The 27937-nt window shown below is 40.6% G+C and overlaps 1 protein-coding gene across 41 annotated transcripts in view; it reads right to left on the bottom strand.

Annotated features, from left to right (window-relative positions):
- Positions 1–559: 559 nt before the first annotated feature.
- The window catches only part of RAF1 (Raf-1 proto-oncogene, serine/threonine kinase), a 68329-nt gene continuing 40951 nt past the window's right edge, over positions 560–27937 (bottom strand). For 13 of the 41 annotated variants that reach the window (XM_083603383.1, XM_083603401.1, XM_083603365.1 and 10 more), the window contains 18 exons: positions 23808–24037; positions 21896–22008; positions 20472–20574; positions 18927–19084; positions 18677–18775; positions 17180–17333; positions 14709–14768; positions 12881–12908; positions 12325–12449; positions 11300–11417; positions 9926–10010; positions 8542–8718; positions 8117–8163; positions 7283–7401; positions 5834–5965; positions 4429–4476; positions 3964–4098; positions 560–1702 (listed from right to left, as the gene is read on the bottom strand). In XM_083603383.1, the coding sequence (XP_083459509.1) occupies positions 1562–1702; positions 3964–4098; positions 4429–4476; positions 5834–5965; positions 7283–7401; positions 8117–8163; positions 8542–8718; positions 9926–10010; positions 11300–11417; positions 12325–12449; positions 12881–12908; positions 14709–14768; positions 17180–17333; positions 18677–18775; positions 18927–19084; positions 20472–20574; positions 21896–22008; positions 23808–24014 (2049 nt within the window). In that variant the 5' untranslated portion in view covers positions 24015–24037 and the 3' untranslated portion in view covers positions 560–1561. The remainder of the gene's footprint in view (positions 1703–3963; positions 4099–4428; positions 4477–5833; positions 5966–7282; positions 7402–8116; positions 8164–8541; positions 8719–9925; positions 10011–11299; positions 11418–12324; positions 12450–12880; positions 12909–14708; positions 14769–17179; positions 17334–18676; positions 18776–18926; positions 19085–20471; positions 20575–21895; positions 22009–23807; positions 24038–27937) is intronic. The other 28 variants (XM_083603392.1, XM_083603396.1, XM_083603389.1 and 25 more) reach the window with 3 other exon arrangements.

Below are 27937 nucleotides of genomic sequence, written 5' to 3'. Positions count from 1 at the left end.
GAGGATGAATTTGCATGATTTCTTCTTTCTGTGTAAAGTGAGTCTTTCCATCACTATGTAGCAAAATCCATGTGGAACTAGATAGTAAGGATTTGCTGGATGTGTGGTGAACTAAATGTATTTATCTGAGAGCAACCCACAACTGAAGATGCACACCTACACTTACAGTGATGATGGTTCAATATGGGAAATATGGGTCTGTGAGTCAAAAAACAGCTTACCTACATCTCTAAGGGACACTTTGCTGTGCCTGAAAGTGATAAACTTGTTCTTGAAAACTGCATCACATCTAAAGATCCCTCAAAAGGCTGCTGGAGCTACAAAGCACATTCTTCAGAGAATATAACGGTGCGAGGAAATACACAGTTAATAGCTCTACAGTTCTTTCCAAAATGGTATTTTAGAGGGGAATCACGACAGTATTTTCTTTGCTTTTATGCACACAGTGTACTAGATATTGCAGACAGGGCATCACGGCTACATAATACACACATTTAAGAACATGGTGCACACACATCAAATGTGGAACATCGGTTAAAAAACCGACTGAATGACAAACTTAAATTTAATTTATTTTATTAAAATAAGATAATCAGAAGAACCTGTGTTTACAATAAATGCTTTTCTCTGAGGGGCAATGAAAACAAAGTTAAAACCCAAATCAGCAAGGGAAAACCTGTATATGCCAAGTTTCTTTATAGTGCATCTCAGGAAAAAAAGTTTCAAAACAGACTTTATTTTGCAGAAATTTACTAACAGAATTACTTATTTTGCCTCTGCTCCTCCCAAAAAACTATAGTTTCTCACAGGACCCTCAGAGTGCCGCAAGAAACAAGTCCGAAGTACCCAACAAGCTTCTTATGTTACTGTTAGATGATTGTAGGAAGATTGTGCTAGCTTCCTTCTCTGGACAGTACTAGTTATAATATATTCCTTGCCTCAAAATTAGTATTTTCCACATGTGCAAAACTGTTTTGTGTTGACTTAATATTGGTGTTTAACGTTTCATGATCTTGAGAAATGCTTAGAAGTGGAAACTTTCCAGAGCTTGAATTCCCCTCTTCCCTTAAGTCTTCTTTGTGGATGATCATTTTAGTTAAAACTCCTCCAGCCTGAATGGCACAAAGTCTTAGAATATCAGAAGAACAGCACCATCTGCATTGACTTTCCTCAAATGCTAAGCTATTATTTTGCTATAGAAAAATACCAGTCTATTCAGCATAATGCAATTTCAAAGAAACCTGTTTTCACTTTTTTTTTCCTTTTTCCTTTTTTTTGCATATGGGATAAAGTAAGGCTCAAGTGCATCTATAAAAAATAGTAATAGGACCTCTTGTATACTGTCTCTTAACTATTTCAATATGATAACCTATAGAAAAAGGCAACGTGGAGTTTTTTGTCCCTGTAGGATTAGAACGGTAGAAATTCATAGCAGCTCATTCTCAAAACTGGCATCCAGCTGAATCCCATTGCTGGCTCTGCAATCCTGTAGACTGAGGCATTCAAAAGCACAACTGCTAGAACTGTTACTGGAGAGCAGTGGGCAGCGCGCAACAATCTCCTAAAACACAGGTAGCTTTGTCGAAGTCAACGTGCACGAATTGATGTCCTGGGTGTGAGTTGCACGATGCAGAGAAGGTTCTGAAGCACTTCGGTTGATTTTGGGTAAAGAATGCTGCAGCAGTTCAATGGAAGACAATATCTAAAGTAAAGAGGGAAAGGGGGGGGGGAGAGGAAATTATAACGGCCTGTCCAATTTCTGTGCAGTACCCCTGCCCCGGGCCAATCTTGCCAGACTCTAGGGTTGTGCGCTCATCTCACTCTATAGGCTGGGAGCCAGCGCTGTCCGCAGACACTTCTGGGTCACGTGGCCAGCGTGACGAAGCTGCTCTGGCGAGCCAGCACCAGCGCAGCACACAGAAACGCCGTTTACCTTCCCGCTAGTAAGCGGTCCCTATTTATCTACTTGCACTTTGAGGTGCTTTCGAACTGCTAGGTTGGCAGGCGCTGGGACCGAACGACGGGAGTGCACCCCGCCGCGGGGATTCGAACCGCTGACCATGCGATCGGCAAATCCTAGGCGCTGAGGTTTTACCCACAGCGCCACCCGCGTCCAATTTCTGTGCAAGACTATCTTAATTACAGTACTGACAACTTCCTAGGTCTAGACAAGGCTACAAGTGCAAATTTCGTGAAAGCTCTTGCCAGCCCCACCCACTTCCCTGTGACCATTTCCTGTTTATAAAATAGAGAGCAGACAGGACAGCGTTTATTTTCTGCCTTGTGAAAAGCGTGAGTGGCTCACATTACACACCCAAAGCACAAACCTATGTGCAGGGATACCCACAGGTTCCTGGCAATAGTTTGGGAGTGACAACGCTACAACACAAATACCCAGTTTTAAAATACATTCTTAAAAAAATCAAATTATAGTATCTCAGCATTACTGAAAAACAGTAAAGAAAAGTGAACATGGTTATCTGGAAAACTGCTTCATTATCTCCCACTAATGAAACATTTTGGTCTTATCAGAAGCAGGAAATACCAAGAAACATAAAATTGAGAATTTTAGTGTCTCTCAGGAAACAGATAAACAGAGATATAAATCTGTCTTTCTTTCTATAATTTATATATATATATATTTATGTATGTGTGTGAGAACGATTAAACATAATACGCCTCTCTCCCCGCCACCCTCCAAGTCTGCCTCTCTCTCATAAATGCAGATATATACATAAGAGAAGGGTAAAATTTGTATCTGTCTTGTTGTTTATGTATTTTATTACCCTTCTCTTGTATATATTAAATCATATATAATGTTATATAGACACAGCTGTATAATGTGTCCATCTTGCCCCGAGGGGAGGAGAGAAAGCAGCAGAAACGGGTTAGGAAGCTGCCAGCCTCTAGCTCCCCATGGAGACCTCTCTCCCCACTCCCCACTTGAGGGACGTCTGAAGAATCAAGAGGAATGGAGAAGAAAAAGAGGCAGCCTCTGCAATGACAGTTGTTTGTCCTTCCTCTTTCATCATATAATTTCTATCGACACTTATTTTAAAAAATAATTTTATGTAAACTACTTTGTGAAGTCCATCCAATAAGCAGGACATATATTCAATAAATACATACCTATAGGTTTTTGTTTTTAATTATTAAAGATTTTCCTCGTTTACAAAAGCACATGCTTTGTATTTTTCTTCAGGTTGTTACTTTTGTTCAGTTACTTTTGTCGTGAAACATTGGTGTTATATGCAGTATAGGGTTGAGAAGAAAAGAAGAGGGGCGGGAGAGAGGGGTGGGGTGGTAAAGCCTATATTCTTTTACTTAGTGTATGCGTAGGGTTTTTGTGTCAGTGTCACTTGAGGAGGTTCTCTTTCTATTCGCTTGTTATGTTTCCTTGATGGTGGGAGAGGTTGGGGTGGCCTAGGGTGCGGTTGTTCGCCTTTGGTTGGCTGCAGTGGGATCTGTTTCTGTGTGTGAGGAGGGTGTTGTTGGGTTAAGTTAATACATACCTATAGTTATACCTGTCTTTGTGCATGCATAGGCACATGTAGGCATGTCTGCAAGCCTATGTGTGTGTCTCTTTCTCTAGAATATTCTCTTCTCTCTCTCTCTCTCTCTCTCTCTCTCTCTCTCTCTCTCTTGTCGTAATTCAGTCATGGAACTCACTGAGTTCACTTGGACCAGTCACTCTCTTTTAGCCTAGCCTACTTCACAGGGTTGTTTGCAAGGATAAATTATGAGGTGTGAAGTGAACCATGTGCTCTAATCTTGACTTCTATGGAATAAAAAGGTAATAAAATAAAGTAATAAAAATATTCTCTTGCCTGCAGTTTAAGAGATTAGTTTCCCCATTATTTTTCACTATTTGAACCAACATGTTCTCTCTGTCTCTTGCTTTATTCAAACACACACACAAGTTTATTCGTTTTGTAAAGCTCTAAAATCAAACTTAATTCTTACCTGGGGGAAGAGAGGCCTTTCATCCCTGACTTTCTTCACACAATCTGCTACGAGTCTCTTCATAGCTTTGGGGCAGTTTTTGTAGAGTTTGCTGAGGTCTGGTGATGCATAGCCACGACCAACCATGAAAATGATCTAAGAATAGGCAAACAAGCAAATCTTAGAAGTTTAGAGAGGCAGTATCTATGCTGAAAATAGTTTTAATGTAAACTATTCACTGTTCTCATGGAAATATGGAGGGCAGCTGCATGTGGTTTCAAGGGGGAAGGGGACATCACTCATAAGTGATACCATGGAGGGCTGGGAAAGACTTCTGTCCGACAATCGGAAGGGCTATGGTTAGATGGCCCACTGGCCTGGCTTGGTTTAAGGAAGCTTCCCATATTCTCAAGACCCCCCTCACTCACTGCCAACTACCAAAATTAATTGCCAAATACATTCTGGCCCAAGAAAGAATATACGCACATGGAAGCTGCTTGCCAGGTGGGAACCTCCTGCAGACTGGTGAGGGATCTGCATTGTGATAAACAGGCCATTTTATCTAATTTAGTACAAATTATAGCACATGTCATTGTATCTTCTTCCCCAGTGCTTCCAAAGCAGTTGACTTACAAGAAACAAACATGTGTAACCTTCTAATGGCTCTATTTATCTCTTAAATTGAGAAGCCAGCCCCAGAAGCCTTTCCAAGCACCCCCCACCACTATAATCCTGTGAGGGAGAGAGTGGAGATACACTTGTTGGCCTCAGCCCTTCTACCATGTTCCCGTTGCACTTTCAGAAGGGTCATTTATGCAGTAAGCAGCTTCTCCTTGTGGAAGGAGGCTCACCGCACAACCAAAGCTTTCTGCAGGCTTCTAAATCAACCATGAAGCCTCCAACCTTTTCTGTGAGAAAAACAGGTGTTACAACTTCACCCAATGCTTGGCATTGCCAAACAGTAGTCCCCCTTTGCTGCCCCATAATAAAAAAGGGGGTGGGCTTGCCGATTTGGCTGCCTAACCACTCCCAGCATCCTTACCAACTTCAGTGCTGGGAGAGGGCTGGGACCACCATACAACTGCTGAGACACGTCTGCAGCTTCAAAGTTTGGCAGAAGGCTAATTGCCCACCATGCTCACTAGAGGGTGGTGCCACACTTGCCACAGTGAGTGGTAACTGCCTCTAAGGTAGCACTGAGCATGCACTACAGCTACTAGACCAGTTAGGAACCTTGCGCTTGCCACTTTAGCATGTCATATTACTTTAAAGTTCAAGGCACTTCTTTCATCTAGCATATTAAAATTATTTCCATCTGGGCAGACAGGCTTAAGAAACAATGAAGGCAGAGTTCACAAGCAGTGTTAGCCTATCCTGCCTTCAATCCTCAGGTTACGGCTTTCCTAACGCTCAGCCCAACCCTTGAGAAGACACAGATCCTTGGAGACCAGTGGGAACTCCAAGAACACACAACCCAGATTTCACAAGGGAATTAGTTGACAAATTGACCCCTGTATCAAGTGTTAACAATGTAGATTTTTTTTCAGTCCTCTAGAACTCTGACTCAACATTCCGACCAGCCTAGCGCTAACAAACACTGCATAGCAAACAAGCAGTTTGGGCAAAGTATACATGATGTTATACTGACATTTCAATGTTACTGCAAACATATACCATCTGCAAAAGCTTTTATATGGGATGCCCTGCTGCTTAGATACACACAAGCCAAGATCTACTTTTATAATTTGCCATCTTCGCAGCAGACTGGATGAGGTGGAATATAAATTACATGGTTCTTTGCTCCGTAGCCTTCTAAATAAAATCCAGAAACCCTGAAAATAATAAATTTGGAAATACAATGCATTGCATTTAAAAAATGATCGTTTCTCACCTGGTCTCTGTTGTTAATATGGGAATAAGGTAGCTCTCCCGTCATCAGTTCATAGAGTACAATTCCATAAGAATACACATCTGATTGGAAACTGAATGGATTGCTATCCTGCATTCGGATCACTTCTGGTGCCTTTATTTTTTTTTATTAAAAAAAACCAGATTAAGAATTCATACATGGAGGGAAAAAGAAAACAGAGTCTGACGGCATTAAGGCCACAATAAAAAACAGAATTAAGCCACTGCATTAAATTTATTTCCTCAAACATTCAAATTGGCATTGGAAAGAATGGAATGAAAAATGTGGGGGGTTTTTAAATCAGGGAAAATACAATGGAACACATGATCGTTCCTCTGCCCTCATTTCTACACTGTCAGCTTGAGGCCAGCAGGGCCCTGGGTGAGGTGGCAGAATTGCAGTCATATCTCACCACCACCAGGCTGCAGCCTCAGCTTCTTAAAAACTTAATACAGACATTGGCCTATTACAGAAACAAGAAGTAACTATGGTTTGTCATTACAAGAATGAGCCTGCACACATCTGACTTCCTTGCTCCCGCTGCGCGCCCCACCCACCCACTTTCCTACATACAAAGGAGATCAAAAGCTTCCATGCTCAGTTTGATATCCTGGCTTCTTTTAACTACCTAAAGTTCCCGAACTTTGGGTGTATAGTGGTACCTCGGGTTAAGTACTTAATTCGTTCCGGAGGTCCGTTATTAACCTGAAACTGTTCTTAACCTGAAGCACCACTTTAGCTAATGAGGCCTCCCGCTGCCGGAGCATGATTTCTGTTCTCATCCTGAAGCAAAGTTCTTAACCCGAGGTACTATTTCTGGGTTAGCGGAGTCTGTAACCTGAAGCGTATGTAACCCGAGGTACCACTGTAATGGGAATCCGTGGTTAGTTCAAAAGCATATGCGTTTGGCTTGCCACCTCTGGTTAAGACCTTGGGTGGGGGAGGAACCCTGAGGTTCACACAGGCTCATTCTCATAACAAACCCGAATTTGTTTTGAAAGGCCAGGTATCCTGAAGCCTAGTCAAAAAGCCTATCTGCAGCACCTACCCACTCAAAGTTTGCCCCTCCCACGTTAAAAAGAAAACTGCAGCTTGAAAAGCACACACAGATATGCACCTTCTTTTGCAACACAGGAAGCAGCCATGCCAATTGTAGAATAGCAGTACTGTATGCTAGTTCTCTGGTATTTAAGCAAGGATGAGGAACTTTTGGCTCTCTAGATATTGCTGCATTCCACTGTCCTCATCCCTGGCCAGCAGTCAGGGTTAATGGAAACTGTAGCCCAAAAGCAATCCAAAGGTTCCCCACCCCTGGATTAAAGGATAAGAAACATGTTTTTGTCATATACTGCACATTAAAAACAAAAGTTAAAAGGAATAACTTTAATGACAGACCAACTACAAGCAACAGCTCCGTTGTAAGTCACTTACCATCCAGAGAACGGATCCAGTAGGTTGTTCTACCTGTTGGGAACCACTCCACCTAGATTTGACTGTTGCCAGCCCAAAGTCTCCAATCTTTACTGTGCGGTCTTCATGAAGAAATATATCTACATAACTCTTAAGGAACACACATGGACAGTCACTTCAGTTACCAAACACAGTCATCCTTGCATCCAGGCCTGTTTCCAGAAGATATTCTACACTAGCTTTTAATGAATGTGTTTTAAGAACACAAGATGGATCAGACCAATGGCTTATCTAGTCCATCACCTTGTTCTCACAGTGACCTACCAAGTTTTTAAATATATTGTAAAATATTCGGTATTAAAAGGAAGTGGTAAGGTGCCAGACCCTACCTAAGTACATCCTTTCTTCTCCCACACCTTCCCCACTCCCCAGATTTTTATTACTCTCAGAACTGAACTTCCATCTATAGCTAAAAGGGTTTCTTTTAATTAAGTTTCCATGTATCAGCTGCACTTTATAGGGTACTATCCACTGAAAGCTCCAAAGGACATTGAGTTTTCCAGAGACAGGACCTGTAAAGAATGCAGACCATACATTGTAAGGTTTGTTTTTTAAACAGTAAAATAAAATTATGTGTTATGAATTTAGAGATCTTGAAAACAGCCCCAGTTTTCAACTCAGATCTGCAAATGAAAGAGAGCTGACGAATGCAGAAATAACCTTCAATATTGCCATTAACTAACAGGTCTTCATATCACTTAATCACCAGAACAAACTATAAATACTATGCCCCGTGTTCCATATTGATCTACTGATGGCAGGCCATCAGAATTCCACCCAGTAAGAAAAGGATACTATTTGATTTCATATCTCTGTGTATTATATTCTTCGCATGTAAGTAGCTGTAAACAAAATTTGAGACATGAAAATGTCAACATATTTACATGTCAAAAGTAAAGTTACAAAGAAACAAACTACATCCTTAATCAAACACAAAGAAGATTATCATTTCCTCAGTAGTTATCTACTGTAGCTAGAAAGCTTTCATTTTATCAATTTAGAATCAGACAGTGCTATTTTTGTATATCAAGAAAACATCTTTGTAATCTCTATTTTCTCTGGAAGACTGCCCGGTGTTTTTATATTTCAAGTTTTACAGGCACTATCAAGATCTGCCTGGACCCAAGACAGCACTACCGTGATTTTCTCTAGCACTATTTCGTCTTTGGAGCAGTCAACACCACTTCCATAGCTACAATGATTCAGTCCAGATTACTCACTCCATTCCTTGTGCCGTCTGTCTTGCAATATCAATACGTTGTAACATCTGGAACTTGGTCTCCTGGACATGCAGGTGTTTATACAGACTGCTTCCTTCACACCACTGTGTGACGATGGCCAGGTTATCTTTAGTCATGTAGCCCATGAATAGCAAAATATTAACATGCCGGGTTTTCCTAAGAGAAACAAATAGGAATCAACACATGAACATGGAGTGTATGTTTAGCTTTGTAAATTAAGTAAACATGTGAAATTTAGAACTCCATTGATTTAGGGGAGTGGATTTTTCTTCTGATCCAAAGCTTTCCGAAAAACTAGTACCTCTGAACCCAAGCTGAAAGCTCAACTGCTTTTCTCCATAGCAAAGGTTTTACAGGGAGATGTAAATTTAACAGAGAAAGAGAAACGTCTATTCATAGAAATAAACGTCTTTTACTAATGACAGAATAATGAATGAACCTGAATTTCCCTGTGCATATGTGGCTCTTTGAATTTTGGTGATGCAGTCTTTCCTGCTTGGATCTGAAGGTGAATATAAACAGTGTATGTGCTTGTTGGGGGGGGGTTGCTGTCCCTCTTCAGCTAGTCAGGCAGAACCCCCTGGAACACTGTTCTGAAGGCTGGCATATCCTCTAGTGTGGCATGAGACACAAGAAGCTGCTGCCAGAAAGGGGATCGGGGCGGGGATGTAAATCAGCAAATCCTTCCCTTTGCATGCAAAGGAGTGCTTTGTGCACACTTCTACCCCAGTCTGTTGCCCAGTGAATAGCTTTGAGGACTAACAAGCAGGACTGACCCAAAACAGTTTGCTGTCTGAGGTAAAGGACAAGATGGCACTCCCTTCACATTCCATACACAGAAGCTGACTGGGCTGACAACGGGCTCTTTCTCCAAACTGGTAAAATGATAGCATCCTCCACTGCACTTGAGTCAGAAGGCTACTTTTTAGAGTGGTCAGGACATGCCATGAAGAATACATAGACTTGCCCTCCAAAAGATTGGAATGATTGGGGGGTGGGGAGCATAGGAGGAATAGCCAAGAGGCGGCGGCTGCCCCTCAACATCTGCTACCTGAGGCAGTTGGCTTATGTTGCGTAATGGTAGGGGCGGCCTTGACAACTATTGATCACAGTTCCAGCCAACAAGCAATTGTAAGCTAACAAACTGAATATCCCTGCCTCAGGACAGTCTACAATTTGGAGGCAGCAGCATGAGAGTCTGGTAAATCTTCCAGTTCTGTTTAGTTTACTATCCTTGCGATAACCTCACACAATAAAGAGTTCTACTGAAAACACAATGAGCCTGTGCATCCAACCACTTTAGACAACAGTCAACTTAATAAAAGTACTAGACAAGCATTTTAAAGTCACCATGTTGGCTTACCTTAGCACAGCCACTTCATTTCTGAAGGCCTGAAACTGCTCTGGGGTTGGATCTACCACCTTTAATATCTTTACTGCTACGTCTCCTGCAAACATAACGCAACAATTGTCTCTCAAGCACCATGCCAACATTCTTACAACAGTGACAAGCAGTCCACTGGTGTCTGTACACAAATTACATGCGGGGAGGAACCAGAGCTTCAGCAGTATGGTCTGCATGCGGAAAAACCCAAGGGCAGACCCTGCCAGAAGCAGGAACTCTGGGCCACTAATTCCACAAGCCCAAAGGACTTTGGGATATGACTGAGTTCACCGTAGTACTATTACGAACATTCTGTCAGCACCAGCATTTCTGCTTGCCACACAAACAATCTGCCTTTCTCCTTCCCCCGCACATTATTCTGGAGTTCTTCCTAAACCCCAGAGCCAATGCCCCAATAGGGGCATTTAGGGGGAGGAGGATGGAAAAGACCCATTGTGGTAGCAGGACTCATTGCGCAAGTTCTCACTAGGTGCAACTGTTCGGCTGAATCTGGGTCACAGTGTTTAATAAACAGTAGGCACCCACACCCATCCTGATTATCACATGGTAAACCAGGGAACTCTCTAAAGGGTTACACTGAGGCACAGAGGTCTGGCTCAAAGGGAAAATATACAATACCCCACAAGGCAGGACCAAGCATTTGAGTACACTAAGTAGTTCTTTGAATCTTGGCCACTATTTCCAAATACCCACTTCCCTTCCACCGATGCAAACGCACCTTATAAGAATAATGGAAGAGCTGTTTATAATTTGTTGTAAACATGATAATGGAAAAGATGATGAAATGTGGCTGCTAAAGTTTGCTCAGCATGGCGTGTGCAATGCCACCTCCTGATGAGCAGGACATATGGCCAGCCTTTCTCCAAATTTTGAAACTGAATGAGCATCATTGTAATTTGGTGTACTGGGTTGCTGTTATTTCATTCTGCAACTCTATAAAGTATCTTTTTTTTCTTTACATTTGTTTTACCTACCTGCTTTTTTTTTGGTGTCTACATGTTTTTGTACGTAACAAAAATCAATAAACACTTGAAAAAAATAAATAAAATGACAGAGACAATATTTCAAAAAATAAAAATGGAAAAACGAAACCGTAGAGGAGAGAGGGGATTGTTCCTGCAGCTGAGCAGCAATTCCCATCACCTCCCCAGTTCCAAAGTTGGAATGAAGGGTTCTCTGCCCCATACATAATTATGGGATCAGTTCTTATCAGATATCTATGAATCAAAAATATTAAACCTGTACACATGGCCAAATGTATATATTTTTTACTATGTTAAGCAATTTTAATATTGACATTTTCCAAGAGTGGTAGGAATACTTGATACTTACCATGCCATTTGCCTTTGTAAACAGTCCCAAAAGAGCCTGACCCTACTCTGGTAGAGAGCATAACTTCACTTGCTTCTATTTCCCAATAATAATTTGAATCTCTCTGTCCACGAGATCTCTGGAAAGCAAGTAAATATTTACAATACAGACAGCATGGCCTGGAAACCAAGTTTCACAGGTTCAGATTAAAGCTTGCCGCAAGTATGATTAATGATATTTGGAAATAATCTAGATCTGACTACGCAGTACATACACAGTTATAATGTAGACTTAACAAAATGTCAACAGGAAATATGTTTAAGCAAACTAAGGACTGAATGGGCATCTGTATATTTCTAAATCTGTTGTACAGCTGGAAAATAATCTATGCCGTAACATCACTCCCAATAACTTTTTTTTCTATTTAATGACAATCAGATTTCCCTCTTATACAAATGTGGTCTATTCTCATCTCCATGCTAACAGGCTGTTTCTAATACTTCCTGTGCCAGTAGATAAGAGCTTATCAGCTGTAACAACACAAAGTCAGAAATTGTAATTTTTTACTGGTTCAAGGGCCTGATGTAAAGATCTAGGTGCTGTATTATGATACTGAGCAGAGTAATATGGAGGCAGGTGCTATTGCAAATTGGAGACTAAGGATGGCGAACCCATGGCCCTCCATGTTGCTAGACCACAACTCCCATCAGCCTTAGCTGGCACGCCCAATGGTCACAGATGAAGGAAATTGTAGTCTAGCAACATCTGAGAAGGCCCACTGGTTAGGCCACCCCTGCCGGAGAGTTGCACTGTGTTTGTTTTTAGAATCAGGGTGAAAGCATTAGTGAAGAATGTAAAATAACATTGACAAACACTTGGACTTATTTTAGAAGCTCACACACTATTCAGCTATGGCAGCAACATAAAGAGTATGACACAGAATACATGCAAATCATAGCGACACATCCAGCTGCAAGCTTTAATAAATTTGAAAATCACATTGTATACTCTGAGTATCTTCCGGCTGTAAATACTCTGATACATACGATTTTTTTTTCTTGTGAATTACATCCTGCAGCTCTCTCTCTTGGGGCTGGAACTGGTGTTTTAGGCTGGGACCATCCTGTTGGACTTGTATTGTTGGGGCTTCCGGATACAGCTGAGGGTGATGCTTCACATGTTTGAAGAAAGATGAAAGAGACGCTTACTAACATTAGACAACCCCCATATCAGAAGCAAGAAAAACACGGCGGAACTGGTACGACACCACATTGTGCAAAGCCTAAGTGTGTTTTACTGCACAAATGATGTTCTGTGCTCCAGCAGCATGCTAATTCTAACTTGGAAGCACTTTTTAATGTAGAAACGTTCATAATATGAATCATCATAATTCAGTGGCCGAGCATAAGCTTTCCCTGCAGAAGGTTCCAAGTTCAACCCCTGGCATCTCCAGGTAGGACTGGGAAAGACCTCTTGATGGAACTCTGGAAAGCAGCTGCCAGTCAGAGAAGACAACATTAAGCTAGATGGTCTGAATCAACATAAAGCAGCTTCCCAAGTGGCCCTCCCAGTATCCCACATATTATTAAGTGAAACACTCACCAGATTCACTGTGACTACGTATTGCATCCTGAAACAAAAAGAACAGGTATCAACACTTCAGCATAATTGCTCTGGAAGGCAGAATAGAGCAGAAAATTTCTCACTAATGAGAAACTGACTCAGCAGCTTTAATTGTAGACACCAAACCACCACAACATTTGGAGATGTTGGCCATTTAAAATGCAAGGAAACTTAAGTATGCTTAGCTTTTAAAATGAAGTTGTCGAATTAATTGTTGAAGTATTCATAGGAGCATTCAAGTTAACGTTTCATGAAAGGCCACCATTAACCAATCAAGTTAGTGGTGTAACATGTATTTTGCATAACCTACTACATATAGACCAAGTCCAGTTCCATCTGGTCATATTTAAACATAACGATGAATTGAATCTGTAAAAGTGGAAATCCACACGGCCTCCACTGTACCACTGCTGCAGCTGAGCTTGTTTCTCCTTCTCTCAGTTCATGCCACACATGCTACCCTGTGTAAACATGCACAGCTCTGATATAAGGCAATTTTAGAATGGTTCCCATTTGTCCAGCATTATCCAATGCACAGTTTGTATAGTGGATAGAAAGACACAAAGCAAAATGCAAGGTCAAAAGAAAGGTGAGAAAATAGCCAGAATGCAGTTTTTCTGCCAAAACTAAACTGGTCTCACCCTGTGAACTGTCTAGAAGTCAAACTGAGCTACTCAGAGCTCTTTGAAGGAAAAGTAGTGTGTAAGCACGTTCAACAAAATAAAAATAATGAGGATTCAGACAGATTTCTAGTCAAGACAGAAAACACGCTGGGCAAGATGAAACACTGAATAAAACCAACTGTAGAAGTATAGCTCAGTGAGAATTGCTCATCACCTTTCATTCTAAGGAGGTTCATTTGGAAATGGGCAATTGGGAACAGTTCCTGGAATCCCAAGAATTGTGTGTGCTCATGCAAGAGAAGTGGGGTGGTGCGTTCTGCTTGCATTTCCTTTTGCCACATAAAATCCTGCTCCAACGGGTCTCCCGACCTTCAGAAGCAGCTCTACAGAGACACAAGTGGCTTCAGCAGGAAGGGAGAAGGATGGGGAAATCCCCACACAGGGGTATTCGGCACATAGGCCTTTGGATCCCTGCCAGTTAAGCTAAAATGTGGACTTTACAGGAACTTTCATTCACTTGCTGTGGCTTGGATGTGGCCACAAAGGCACAGGCTGTCCTCTGTTTAAAAAACACACACTCCAAATCCTGAATTTCTAAGAAGAAGAAAATATTCACTGCATTTCAAGGCCGGGTGTTCCCTCATCCCCCAATTTCAACTTAAATAAAGTACTCATCTCCACCAGGCAAAGTATTTTTGAAGTACTGCTTCTGTGCCTTCTTCTATAATCACAAGCCTTCATTTATTGAATGCCTGCTTTATATAAAGCTAAATTATTCAGATGTCTGTGTAGCTTCTTGTTGAGAGCACACTATAATCCACCAACCCTAAAAAGCAGTTTAAAGAATGACATTTCTGGGGTTTTTTATAATAAAAATATTCAACCAGCATGCCCACTTACCATTTTAACATACAACCACATCCATGAGGGCAATGCTAAAAGGAACAGGTTTACTCCAGAAGCTATGGATTTTGCTCTGTACCACTGAAAGCTTCATCTGTGTAGTGCAAATTCTACTTTGTATTACAAACTCTGGGTTTTAGTACTAGAACTAAACAAACATGCCACACTGGTCTTTCCAAATGCAACTGTTAAGCTACAGTTATTTAACTCACACTAATTTGGCCAACTCTCTTAGCAATCCTGTTAACTGAAGAAAACAAAGGCATCCAGATAATACCTACTCTTCCCCTTAAACAGAATCGTCTGCACCAGGACCTGGGAGAAGCATTCAGGCTGTTATTCTAATTCAAAGCAATGAGAAATAAGAAAAGAACAGAGGAAGTAGTAAAAAAATAGTTTTCAGCTGCTAAAAAGGAAAGTAGTAACAACAAGGAAAGAAGACAACTTGAAAGAAAAGAGAGTTAACACATTAGCTATGTGAATGTTATTTTATATAAGAACTGCAGATTAAAACTGATGCAAGAGTACTCTTAAGGTTAGGCAGGCAGACATTCCACCAACCATGAAATATGCTCCAGGGAAAGTTTTCTAAATCATCTCTCCGCATTTTCAAAACTTGATAGTATTCCAGTTCTGCCATAAGTAGACTCACAAGAAAAGAACAGTTCAAGAGGGGCTATGAGATTTTAATCTCTACAAGGCAGATGTATAGAGAATCTGATTATACCCGATACTGATCCAAGCAGAGATAATCTAATCAAACAGATCTGCAATTCAACAAGACGCTAGATGCCATTTTATACAAAGGGTTCACTATTCTAGGGTAAAATCCAAAGAGAGAACTCTAGGACTCAGGAGCCTGAGATGCAACAACAACAACAACCATGGTTTTCTCCTCTCCAACTCAAAACACAATTCCAGGGAAGATTTCCTAGCCTGGCTTGAGATACTAAAGGTATTGCTACTTTCAAAAACCTAAACCATCCTAAAAGGTAAGCATTTACATAAGAATAATTGGGAACCCAAAATAAAGTTCATCCCACTCATCCTATCAAAACATCCAATAAATTAAAGTGGGAGAACAGAAAACTAGGGGCTACAGATTTCATGATTCTTATAGATGAGGCAATGAACACCAGAATTCTGCAGCTAGGTAACAAATTTTATACAAATAAAACTATATTTGCATATATAAATCAAAGTTGCATATACCCGTCTTACTTTGCACAATTTCTTCTACTATCAATGAGAAAGGTCAAAAGCTATCATAAGCACTCAAATCCTTCCCTTGCTCAGCTTCTCACCATTCCGACTCACTCAGTCAGTATCTGTAGTCTTAAACTCAGCACTTGCTGAATTTCATGTCCTAAACCAGCCTTGCCCTCTAAACGGTCACAGTAGCTGGGGATTATGAGAGCTGTAGTCAAACAACATCTGGAGGACCATACACCGGTGAAGGGTACTCTGAGCCACATTCTGAGATATCACACAACTGTGCAATCATGGGATACACATCCCTGATAAAAAGAGTGTTACCACATTACAAAACTTCAGCTGCAAAATGGTGTTTGCTTTCTGGCACACTGAAAGCCAGCTGGACCAATAAGGGAATTCCAATACTGTAGGGTGGCTCTCTAAAAATTCCTGGAAAAGAACTTTACCATCAAAGCTTTAATGGCTCTACCAAGTGATTTTTGTCTTTAAACTAGTGATAAGCTCCAAAGTTCAAAAACAGGGGTAGGGGACGTTCAGTAATGGTGTTTCCCAGCTCAGGAACCCCCAAGCCCATTACAAGTTTGGGTCCAGATCTTAAAGGGCTTAGCCTAACACCATCCCTTGTAAGAAACTGCCACTTTCTTTTCTATTCTGATTTACCAGCAAGCTGGGGCAGGAAAGTCTCACTTTAGTGCCCCCATTAGAATTTTAGCGCTGCCATGGAAGCATCCCCGGCACAAGGATTCATGGAACTTACTAGGATGACGAAATAAATTTTGAGGAAGGAGGTAAGAGGCAGAGGAGGTGCCTCAGGATTGTCACACTGGAAGAGGGATGGAGCCTTAAACTGAGGATAAAGCATAGCTTGATTTGGGGTTAAGTTTGACTCTGACCCAAACTAAATTGTTTGATATCATTCCAAACAGAATTTGAGTGAGTTTATCCATCACTACTTACAACACCTAATCTGTGCTAAAAGCTATCAAGAACATATTCGTCACGCTGTCACCTACTATCTTGCTATGCTGTCTCTGTAGTAGGAGAAGAAAAGCAATATAAAAAGCCAAATGAAAATTACTGTTATAAGGGGGGGGGGCTGCACACAACTGAACCCTCAAGATCTTGATATTAAAAAGAAATCTGTTTAAGGAGATGTGAGTGGATCTTTTGTTCTATTCAGTGAGATACTGTAAATTGTTATATTTCGTAGCACAGAAACTCTTTGTTTTAACTAGATTAAGTTTGCACAGGCCATACTTCTATGGAAATATTAACTGATTAGTAAAGGTGATAGCAACAGAAATAATGAAATGTCACTAAGTTGGTCACATATTGGCTATAAGCATCCTGTTCTCTGATCCTTCAAATCATAGTAAAGAATTGGTAACAAACTATGGGGAGTTAGAAAATCAGCTGAGAACTGCGGTTTGGCAAACTGTTCTATGAAAACAGGAATGCGGCCATTATAACCTGCAGTAAGTATTAAACCAATATGCAATTCAGAAACAACTGGCTAAATACTCAGAAATAGGAATACCTCAATTATTCGGTTATCCACGGGCATAGTTGTGCTGACCATGTGGACATTTGGTGTTGATGTAGATCTCTGTCTTTGAGAAAGGGACCCCTCGGGAGATGGATTTGATGTGCTGAATGTGAAGGCATGAGGTGTAGAATATCTGTGTTGAGAACTAAAGGATGGAAACAAACATTTTTCATTTCTGCTACTAGGAAATGGTGATTCATTGTTGAGCATCAGAAAAGTTGTTCTCTAGTAGATATCACTGCTGTAGAGTCTACTTCTCTTGAAATAAAATTAATATATGATCAGATTAGTCTGGTTCAGATGTAACTATCTCAGTTGAACAAACCAGAGTTAAAAGGACTGGGAACCAGGCATGTATGTGCCCACACTCTCCCATCTCATCCCTCCAGTCATTTGCTCCCACTTCTGCGCCTGACTTTGGCAAAGCTTTCCTGGCTTCTTAAAACAATGATTTCCCATGCATCCAAACTGAGAAACTGCGGTTTAAGAGCTATCTCTAAACCAAAATATCAAACCAGATCATTTTGTTAAATTTTGTCCAATTTGCCATCATTAAGTGCCATTCCAAATTACTACTAAGAATGCAGTTGCAAAGTGAGGAGGCTTCGCAAAGTCTCCGCATAATGTTGTCCATCCCATAAGCAGGCACTTAGCTTGCCTTCAGATGTGAGGATGATTATAGGAAAGAATTAGCTATCATTGAATAAACCTATTGGATGAATGTTTCCCAACTATGGAATGGTTTTGGTTGTTAAGTCCAAGCACACCCTGTCCTGCCTTCACACTATCCAGCTCCCTGTCTGAATCCTGGGTTCAAGAAAACTTTGGTTTGGTTTGCCCTGGCTCTCCAAACCCAGATTTAAGACCTTTGCTTGAAATGGTCTTCCAGTTCTCCTTTAGAGGAGGACCACATGAAACACAGTTTGCTAATCTGCTTGCTACAGCCAACTATGCCATGCAGAGACCAGGAAGTAAGGGAGGGGTCTAACTACACGACACACAGGACAGCCAAACCATAAATGTATGTGGATAGGCCCTATTTAAAAAATAGATAACTAAATATTAATATACTAATAGCATTTTAACTTGTAAAACACTAACCCTTGGTGCTTAGCATGCAATAAGGAGAGTTTTGTCTAAGATATTCACACCAAGCTGCTTTTACACATTACTACCCAGGCTATTACAGCACTACCATTCTGAATTACAGTCGTACCTTGGACGCTGAACAGAATCCGTTCCGGAATTCCGTTTGACTTCCAAAATGTCCGAAAACCAAATCACATATTCTGATTGGCTGCAGGAAGCTCCTGCAGCCAATCAGAAGCCGCGGAAGCCCCGTCGGACATTCGGGTTCCAAAAGAACTTTCGCAAACTGGAACATTCACTTTGCAGCATTCAGGAGCCAAAACGTCTAAGTTCCAGGGTGTTCGGGATCCAAGATACAACTGTATAGCAAAACACAACAAAAACCAAAGTTCAACTCACTTAACAGGTATCCTGGACACGGACTCCCGCATTCGCCGAGTCGTTAAGGGAGGTAGCGCAGGGACACCAGTATCACCAACATTTGGGTGTGGAAACAATCTGAAATCAAAAGCATGCAGCTGAGCAAAAAAGAAAAAAATAAGCAGATTTTTACTAAATTCAATAGGCCTTTATGTTTGAACCAGTGCATTTATTCTAATTTTAAAATAGCTGCATTTTTATTTTTTTTAAGGTTAAAAATAACTCTTACAAGAGTTGCCGGATGTTGCTCCAGTCCACACACATGGTAGGAACTTTTGTGCTGCAGTGTTCATGGAATTTATAACCGCAGGTTTGACACCGGAATCCATTTAGTAAAAACTTCTGGCAGATGTCACAGTATGCAAGCTTTAGAAAGGTCTTCCGTGCCTGGAAAATAAATTTCGTATATAAGTTTGTATGAGGTAGCCAATTTATGAAGCTTCTTACATATTTGTTCCAAATTGCTTGTTACCACATTATCATTAAATATTTCACATTTTACTACTGGAATTAACTTTTATGAATAAAGCTATAGCTTTAAACATGCTTTGCTCAAAATATACTGTCTCAGAAACAGCCAGTATTAATATATTTTAGTTTTCAAAAGACAGGTGATTTCAGCAGAAACGTTTTTTTTTGGGGGGGGGGAATTCAGATTATTCACATTTTCAAAAATTGCTTTATTTTACATTAGATTAGACTAGAAAGAAACCAAAACCTTTGCGTAAGTTTAAAGGAGCAGCTTTTGTAGCTACAGTGTTATTTGATCGGAGAACTACATTTATAGTTCATGTCTATAGGAGCAGAAAGCGAACTCAATCTCCTAATCAAAACTCACCTTCTCCATGAAAACTGTTCCTTAACCCTTTAGTTCTCCCTCCCAATTTAGACAGTATAGGCAAGTGCATTCGCTCACAGTGTTACTCTTGCTCTCCTCCCCTCTCATTATATTCCATAGTGGACCAGTTCATATGTCATGGGCAAACCAAACTATATCTTGCTGTAAACAAGCAAATATGCTGGTGTATGCTGCTCAAATCTACTCACCCATCCTGCAGGAAACAGCCCCCGGCACTAGTTTAGTGTTACATATGAACCAGCACTTATGCTTTATTTATCCCTCTTGTGGTTTGTTTAGAGAGAGGCAAAACACACAGCACTAAAAAAGCGCTGCGCTTTGTTTCCTTCTGACTTGGGGAAGGGAGGAGCAGGACAGGCATGCTTTGAACAGCATGCACTAGCGTGTTTGCTCATTCACAGTACAGTCACAGTTAGGTTTACCATGATGTGTGAACCAGGCCAAGAAAGAAGATGCTTTTAGTCTTGACCTCCAAGCATGTGGATTCCTGATCTCAGAAGAATACCTCAGTGTCTACTGCCACAGGGGCAACAAAAGAATAAAAAGCTAAAGGGTGTTAACTGAGGCAGTCTTTGCCAACCCAATGCCCTCTGTATGTTTTGGACTACCATTTCCATCATCAATGGCCATGCTGGCTAATGGGATTTTGTCAAAAAAACATTTGGAGGGGACTAGGTTGGGGAAGACAATGCCCTACGGGTCTGGACTGCTTTTAAAAACATCGTTGATTTTCTGCCAAGATTGGAAAGGTAAGAACACTTAGATATATTGCAACACTTGCTTTGTGTGCTGTTTTGAGGTCAAAGTATTATGAAACCTTTTGACTACTGTTGTATAATTTCTTATAAAGTCTTGTCAGCTGTACTCCCATGAGGTATTTCCAAATATTTTGTACATACAAAAGAATCAACATACAAAGTTGTGTGTCGTAAGCGGAACATGATCCAGGAAATCCACTTGCAATTCCTCTCCAATCAAGGATGCAGCATCTGTACCCCAATCCAGCCGTGCTTTTTTACTGAAAAGGTGGGGAGAGAATATGCTGAATGAATTCCATTTTCAAGTGTATGAGAACAAAAAAGTTTTAACTTTTAACCAATAGTCTTAAACCAAATCGCTTAAAAGTTCAGAGCTACCTGAAATGTGTGTGAACATACACTAGTTTAATAAGTGGCAACATTCAAAATAAAATAAAGATGTAGATACCAAAATCTTAATGGCGGCCTTAATGATATGGAAGTTGTATAATGGATTTGAGCCCTAAAGTTGTCTGAAATTAACAGATTCAAGTGCAAAAATAAAATCTCACAAATAATTGATCCAGGACTGTGGCTTAACACAGCATTCTATACCAGCCATCAGTAGTGTGAAGTCAATTAAGTTACCTTCACTCCCTCAACTTGTTAAAGAATCATTTGGTACTTAAAAACAGTAGATCCCTGGCCCTATAAAAAGCGCATTAAGTCTTATACCGCCCTTTGTCCATAAATCTCAGGGCGGTTCACAGGATAAAATGAGATTATCCAAACTGAAATTTATATTCGAGCAGATAAAACTTTCCAACATTTTAAAAGGTAAAGGTACCCCTGCCCGTACGGGCCAGTCTTGACAGACTCTAGGGTTGTGCGCCCATCTCACTTAAGAGGCCGGGGGCCAGCGCTGTCCGAAGACACTTCCAGGTCACGTGGCCAGCGTGACAAAGCTGCATCTGGCGAGCCAGCGCAGCACTCGGAAACGCCGTTTACCTTTCCGCCAGTAAGCGGTCCCTATTTATCTACTTGCACCCGGGGGTGCTTTCGAACTGCTAGGTTGGCAGGCACTGGGACCGAGCAACGGGAGCGCACCCTGCCGCAGGGATTCGAACCGCCGACCTTTCGATCGGCAAGCCCTAGGCGCTGAGGCTTTTACCCACAGCGCCACCCGCGTTCCAACATTTTAGCTAAACCTAAAAAGATAACACTCTACAAGTATCATATAAAAATGAACTGAAGAAAATTCTATGAACTGAAGAAAATTCTAGCTTTATTTCCTTCAAAGTTCAGAATAAGCAAAACAATTGATTTCACTTAGAATAAGCAAAACAATAATTGATTTCACTTAGGACAATGCAGCCACTTTAAATTCTTTGCATTCCCGCTGACTTCAATAGAACAGTTAAGCTTATATTGAATTCTCTCCATTTGAATCTATGCAACACCAACTTTGGTTGGTGTGCCCTTTGTGATTTTGTACTGTTTGAATCACTGAACATTATAAATGTGAAGCAAACAAAATACAGGGAACACTATGGGAAGGAACTGCTTGAATGGTTTCATAAAACGTAATATTTCAATTCTTACCCTTTGTGTTCATTAAGTAATCTAAAAACAGCACAGCATTCCGGCTGCAGGCCTCTAACTTTGAGTGCTTTCATGAGACAATCATGAAGGGTCATTCCATTACGCACATTCACCTGTTAAAAAAGTAGTAGTTTTAATTCTGAAACATTTTCATTCTTCAGTCATGGAGTACGAATTACAGTGTGGTTATCAAACACTGGATGACTACAATTACACAATACTATCATAAATGAAAATTGCCATTACGGAGTTTTACACTTGTAATGCTGCTAATTCTGTGATCAAAAACTGAAGCGAAGGGATATCAGCTCTGCCCATGGCATGATGGTTAACAGCAACAATCGGGGGGAGAGAAAGACATAACATCTTACAAGGACAGGAAGAAACATCACGGACTGAATAATTGCCACACACAGGAAAGAACAATGATATAGTTTTAGTTCCTCACATGAAGTTTTAGAAATCATTTAATGTGTCAACACGAATAGAAGTTATTAATATTGCAGTTGTTGTGTAAGGGGTGACTATTATGACCAGAATATAACTGAAACTAGTAAGATTTTAGAACACAGAAATAAATAAAATTAGAAAGTCAAAAAATCTAGAACACGGGGGCCCACCTTAATTAAATAAGGTAATTTAGTATTTGAATTATTGGTAATAATAATTGTATTATAAATTGGCATTGTTATAATGAGGCTATTATTGGAATGTAATTGAAAACTAATAAACGTTTATTATAAAAAAACTGAACGAAGGGAATCGAGTCTCCAACACTTCTTCATTGCAGATTCAATCCACATTTTCCTTGTTTGCCTAAGGCTGCTGTCTTAAAACCTAACACCTGGAAGTAAACCCCACTGACATCCACAGGACTTCATTCAGAGCAGATGTAAATAGCATTGCACTGTAGACATGAATGGCATTGCCTAAAACAATTAGTCAGGTTTTTTAGTGTCACAGCTGCACTGGCACTAGCCATGGTTAGTTACTGCTAACAAGTGTTCCCATCGGTTGAAACACTGAATAAGTGGGAACCATGGTAAGCCAACAAGGAAGAATGTTAGGGGCGGGGATTGGGAGTGAATCTGCTCCTACTAGTTTAATCTTGATAAAGAAATCAGCAGCACTGTATCTGCACTGTAAACACTCACCTGGTAGACATTTGCAACGTTCAGGAGGAAAGTGAGCAGAAAGGCTGAATTCTCCCACTCTATATCTAGCTAAGAAATGAGGCAGACTGCCAAAAGGGGAGCTCCCCTCTTATGCACTCAGCATAGAAATGCAGGAGGCTGCTGGGGAGCGGGGAGGGGAGTCAGAGCTCTCCATCCATCCTCTGCTAGTAGGCCAGTAAATATTTTCAGACTAATAATTTTTGTGGGCTTATTTACAAGGCCGGTGAAAGCAGTACCTTTAAGCAAGGACAGAAAGTCATATGATAGGCTTATCGAAACGTCTGACAGAATCCAATCTAGGTCTGCTGCAATTAACCTGAGCTGATGTCACTTGTGTTGCTGACATTTAACAATCTGCATATTGATTTTACGATTTTAATACAACTTTGCAAGCCTCTAGGATATACTTATAAATCACTTTAAAGTCAGAAGCAAAAAGAAAACCAAGATGCTTTTTCTGGCTAACACTGCTTTAGTATCCAAAATAATCCATCAGCAGAGGGCCTATTCATAAGAGACAGGATCGCATATTCATTGAAGTGATACAAATCTCATTGCTCTTCCCAAAATTATGCATGTGTATATTGGGTCAACATGTTGAACAAAACATCACTGTATCCATCCTGAAGCATCTACATTTAAACATTATTAGCCCACTGGGGCACAGGAATGTTTATGCACTGGTGGGGGGAAAACAGCCAATCTTTCATCTTGCACAAAGCAAGAAACAGACTCACCACTGTGCGTTGCTTGTTAGGCAAGAAAACACGAATGGTATTGCTTGTCTTGGAAGAATCTGAAAGTTTCCCATCATCAGATGCTCTACGCTGATAGCTGTACTGCTGGACAATAGTAGGCGAAATACAGTTGGATCCATTGAAGACAGAATCCTTTAATCCAATTCCATCAGTTAGAGCCTTCCAAGCCCCATGAATGTGGTCCATTGAAGCAGTCGAAGCAGTAAAACCTTTTAAAAGAAGTACAAACACATTCTGAAAACAAGTCTCCTTAAGTGCAAAACCCAAAACAGTTAGATTGTTCAACTATAAATGAAACATTTGTGGTACTCGGGTATAGGCCAATGAATTATAATTTGCACAATCAAGGGCAAGAAAACCTTGTCAATAGCTATGCTTATTTTTCTTTTGTGAGTGTTCATATGCACAGATATACACCTAAATTTCTGCAACCGCATGCTGTGTCCATCAGTAAGGAAAATTGTGTGATGCATGTGTGACACAGTACAGATTCTTAGACTCTGCAAATTAGAAGCCTTCACTCACTGAACAGCTAAAGGGATGCCAATCCCGAGACAATGTAACTTTCTCTAACCCTCCATAGAATCAAACTGAGATGTTAAGATATGTATATGTGAGTTAAATATCAATTTAATATGTTTTATTTTAATTAATGTAAACTACTTTTCTCCCAGAAGTCTGCATTTAGCAGTACAGTGGTACCTCGCAAGACGAATGCCTCGGAAGACGAAAGAGTTTTTCATTTTTTGAGTTGCTTCGCAAGACGATTTTCCCTATGGGCTTGCTTCGCAAGACGAAAACGTCTTGCAAGTTTGTTTCCTTTTTTTTTTTAACCGCTTGAAGAGGTGCAGTTGCGACTGACCATGCTCCGCAAGACGAAAAACCTCGCGGAACGAATTAATTTCGTCTTGCGAGGCACCACTGTACCAAGAGACATTGATTCACGACTACATTGTTAGCGAATTTACATATTTGTTTAGAATCTCAATTACAGTGGACCCTCTGGATACAGATTTAATTCGTTCCAGGGGTCCATGTGAACCCCAAAAAATCCGTAACCAGAGGCGCCGCTTCTGTGCACACACAAGCGACAAAACCCAGAAAAATACTTCCGGGTTTGCCGCTTTTACAACCCAAAGATTACGTATCCAGAGAGGTACGTAACCCGAGAGTCCACTGTATAGCTCTATTCATGTGCTACTTGCATAAAGGGGTGGTCATGCAATCAAGGTGTAACAGGGCCACACTACTGGCCCACCCCAGAGGTCACATGGCTTCGTTCAGCCCCATCCCTGTTATCCTCACATTAGGTGTGGATGTCTGCAGGTGGAAAGCCTACATATGTAGATGTACAAACCTAATGAATAGACAACAGGGGAAGCCAACCAACTTCAGAAGAGGGGTGGCAGCCAACAATGTAACTGTGCTTTCACTTTAGTGTGTGAGCACACCTTCATATCAGTAGCATACATATGTAGAGTGTCTATGTACAATTTGATTGCAAATTTAGTAGGCCATCAAATATTTTTTAGACTGTGGGCCTACACGCTTACAAGTTTAATAAGCCCATTGAACATAATGGGAATTACTTCGGTGCAAACATGCATAGGATTGAGCTGCCAGTTGACTAATTACTGTATTTAAGTAAGCCTGGATATAAAAATTTCAGGATACTTATCCTTTTTCCGATACTGGTCTAATACAATTTACAACTTAACAGAAGTTCCCATTTACTGTCAGAAAATTATTGTATATTTTCTTTTTCAGTCCCTATTACAGTAACATAGTAGAATCAAACCAGGCTAAAAGGAAAAAGAGCCTTTATCCCTCAACTGCACCAATCAAAAATGGGTCCTGATGTTTAACTGGTTAAAGCTGAAATTGATTAATCAACTGATTAAAAATATTTAAGCTAGCAGTCGTAACATTTAGATTTCCTTCCCACTATTTAAAGGGTGAGAAATAAATCATTTAATTGTATTACTGCAACCTATAGGTTAAAATTGAGGCACAATTATTTCCCATGGTCACACAATGAATTACATGGTTGATCTGGGATTTGTCAAACATTTTGTATCAGATTCCAACCGACTTACATTGGAAAGTTTGGAGGAAATTTTCCATTCCAGAATGCACATACCTGTCCAGAATTACATAAATAAAACCATGAGGGATCCCTATCATGAGCAGAGAAAATGCAGAAGAAGAATGCAGGCAAAGGGATACAATTGGAAGGAAAAGAGGTAGTGATCTGTAGGAAATCTGAAGTGTAGTTCAGAGTTGTTGGTAAAGTTAGTATTTAGAACTCATATTGCACATTTCAAGGATTCCAAGCGCATCAGATATAATAAGCCATTAACTACCTGCATAAGAAACGTACAAAAAAAGGTAGAGACATCTCAAGGTAATAATAAACAGTTATTAGTTGGTTCAGGCTAGGATAAATCTTAATCAGCTTCTTGAGAAGTGGTGTCTCTCTTTCATTTGGTAGAGGCTTCCTTGTATTGTTTACTTCCATAGAGCGACCAAGTTCCTGTGAAATCAGAGCCAGCTAAGTGCAGTTCAAAAACTCCCTACAAACCAGAACTGAATCCAGGCACACAAGAAGAGGGCAAACTGGAGGGGAGGACATGCCTGGGCTCAAACATCTTTCATGCACTAAGAAACCAGTTGGCTGAAGCAGTCTATGGAGACAGTTTTCTTGTCCAATCAGATTTTAAAGCTACTAAACAGGCACTTAATTAGAAAAGATTCAAGACAAAAGCAGCTATGCAAAATTTCCCATTGCCATGTTGCCACTAATGTTCCTTACAATGCAATTCTCAGAAGTGTTTGCAGATCAAGGAACTTATAAACTTCATAAATTTGTGGTCCTCAAGATGCTGCTGAACTACATCTCCCATCATTCCTCACCACTGGGCATGCAGGCTGGGGCTGATGGAAATTGAGTCCAACATCATCTGGAGGGCCACAGGTTTCCCACTTCTAATCTAGATCCTGCACATATCTGCAAATTATGTTACTGGAATAGAAAACCAACTAGGTGTGTTTGTTGCCCTTGCCAGTGTCAACATTTCTACAGGTCAAAAAAGTGAACAACAAACAGTAGTGCTTTGAACTGCCAGCTCTGACCACTTTCCTTATCAGGGTCAGCAACAGAGGTAGAATATTATCAATGTTCAAATGTCAACTTATTACTACAACATGTGAAGGTATCAACTCTATTTGTCTCTTGCTTGCTTCCTTGCTTGTTTGGTAGATTCACATTCCATCTTTCTTTTAAGGCACTCACAGTGGCATACATGGCTCTCTCCTAATTTTATAGTTCTCAACAACTCTCTGAAGAAAGGTAGGCTTAGATTCAATGATCATCTCAAGGCCATCATCCAATGAAAGGGGATTTAAACCCAAATCTCTCTGGCCCTAGTCTTGAAACTCTAACCACTAAATCATATTGTACCATTAATATTCCAAACATAATTCCAGGGCTCCCTTCATATATGGGAATATTTCAATTCAATCTCAAAAGCCTAGCAGGCAGAGGGAGGAAGTTGCTGAAGGCCAACCATTTAGCTTTATGGCTGTGCTGGCTCATTCAAATGTAAGAATATCCAGTTCAAATCCTGACTTGATATAAAACCACTGGCCTGGGATTCAGAGTTGCCCTTCCTTCATGAAAGGGCCTTTGATGCAGCAGACGTTCCCGCTGACAGAAAGAGGGGGTGGCAATTTTCACCAATACCCTTCCCACGTACAACCCTCCCACACTAATCCAGAGGGTTCCAGAACAAATTGGGGGTGAGGGATCCATGCAAGACAAATCAGCAAAAAAATGCCTCACTTTTCTTAAATGATCTCTGAATTGAATCCACTGTGTGGCTTTTGGAGAAATAACTCATAGTCTAACCATCCTCAATGGGCTGTTGGGAGGTTAAAACGGTATTCTGAGTCCCTAAGCGGGAGCATAGGACACAAATGTAACAAAACACAGCTGAACAGGGATTTCACCTCCCTACTTGAAACACAACACACTCTGGATTAATTTAGCGATTACTCATCTATAACACAAGTTTAAAATGGATTCTGATATGCTATTTTTTAATACAACA

This window comes from Podarcis filfolensis, assembly GCF_964270895.1.
Source record: "Podarcis filfolensis genome assembly, chromosome: 2".
Lineage (NCBI taxonomy): Eukaryota > Metazoa > Chordata > Lepidosauria > Squamata > Lacertidae > Podarcis > Podarcis filfolensis.
Note: the sequence above shows the minus strand (reverse complement) of the source record. Positions and strands in the feature narration are given on the sequence as shown.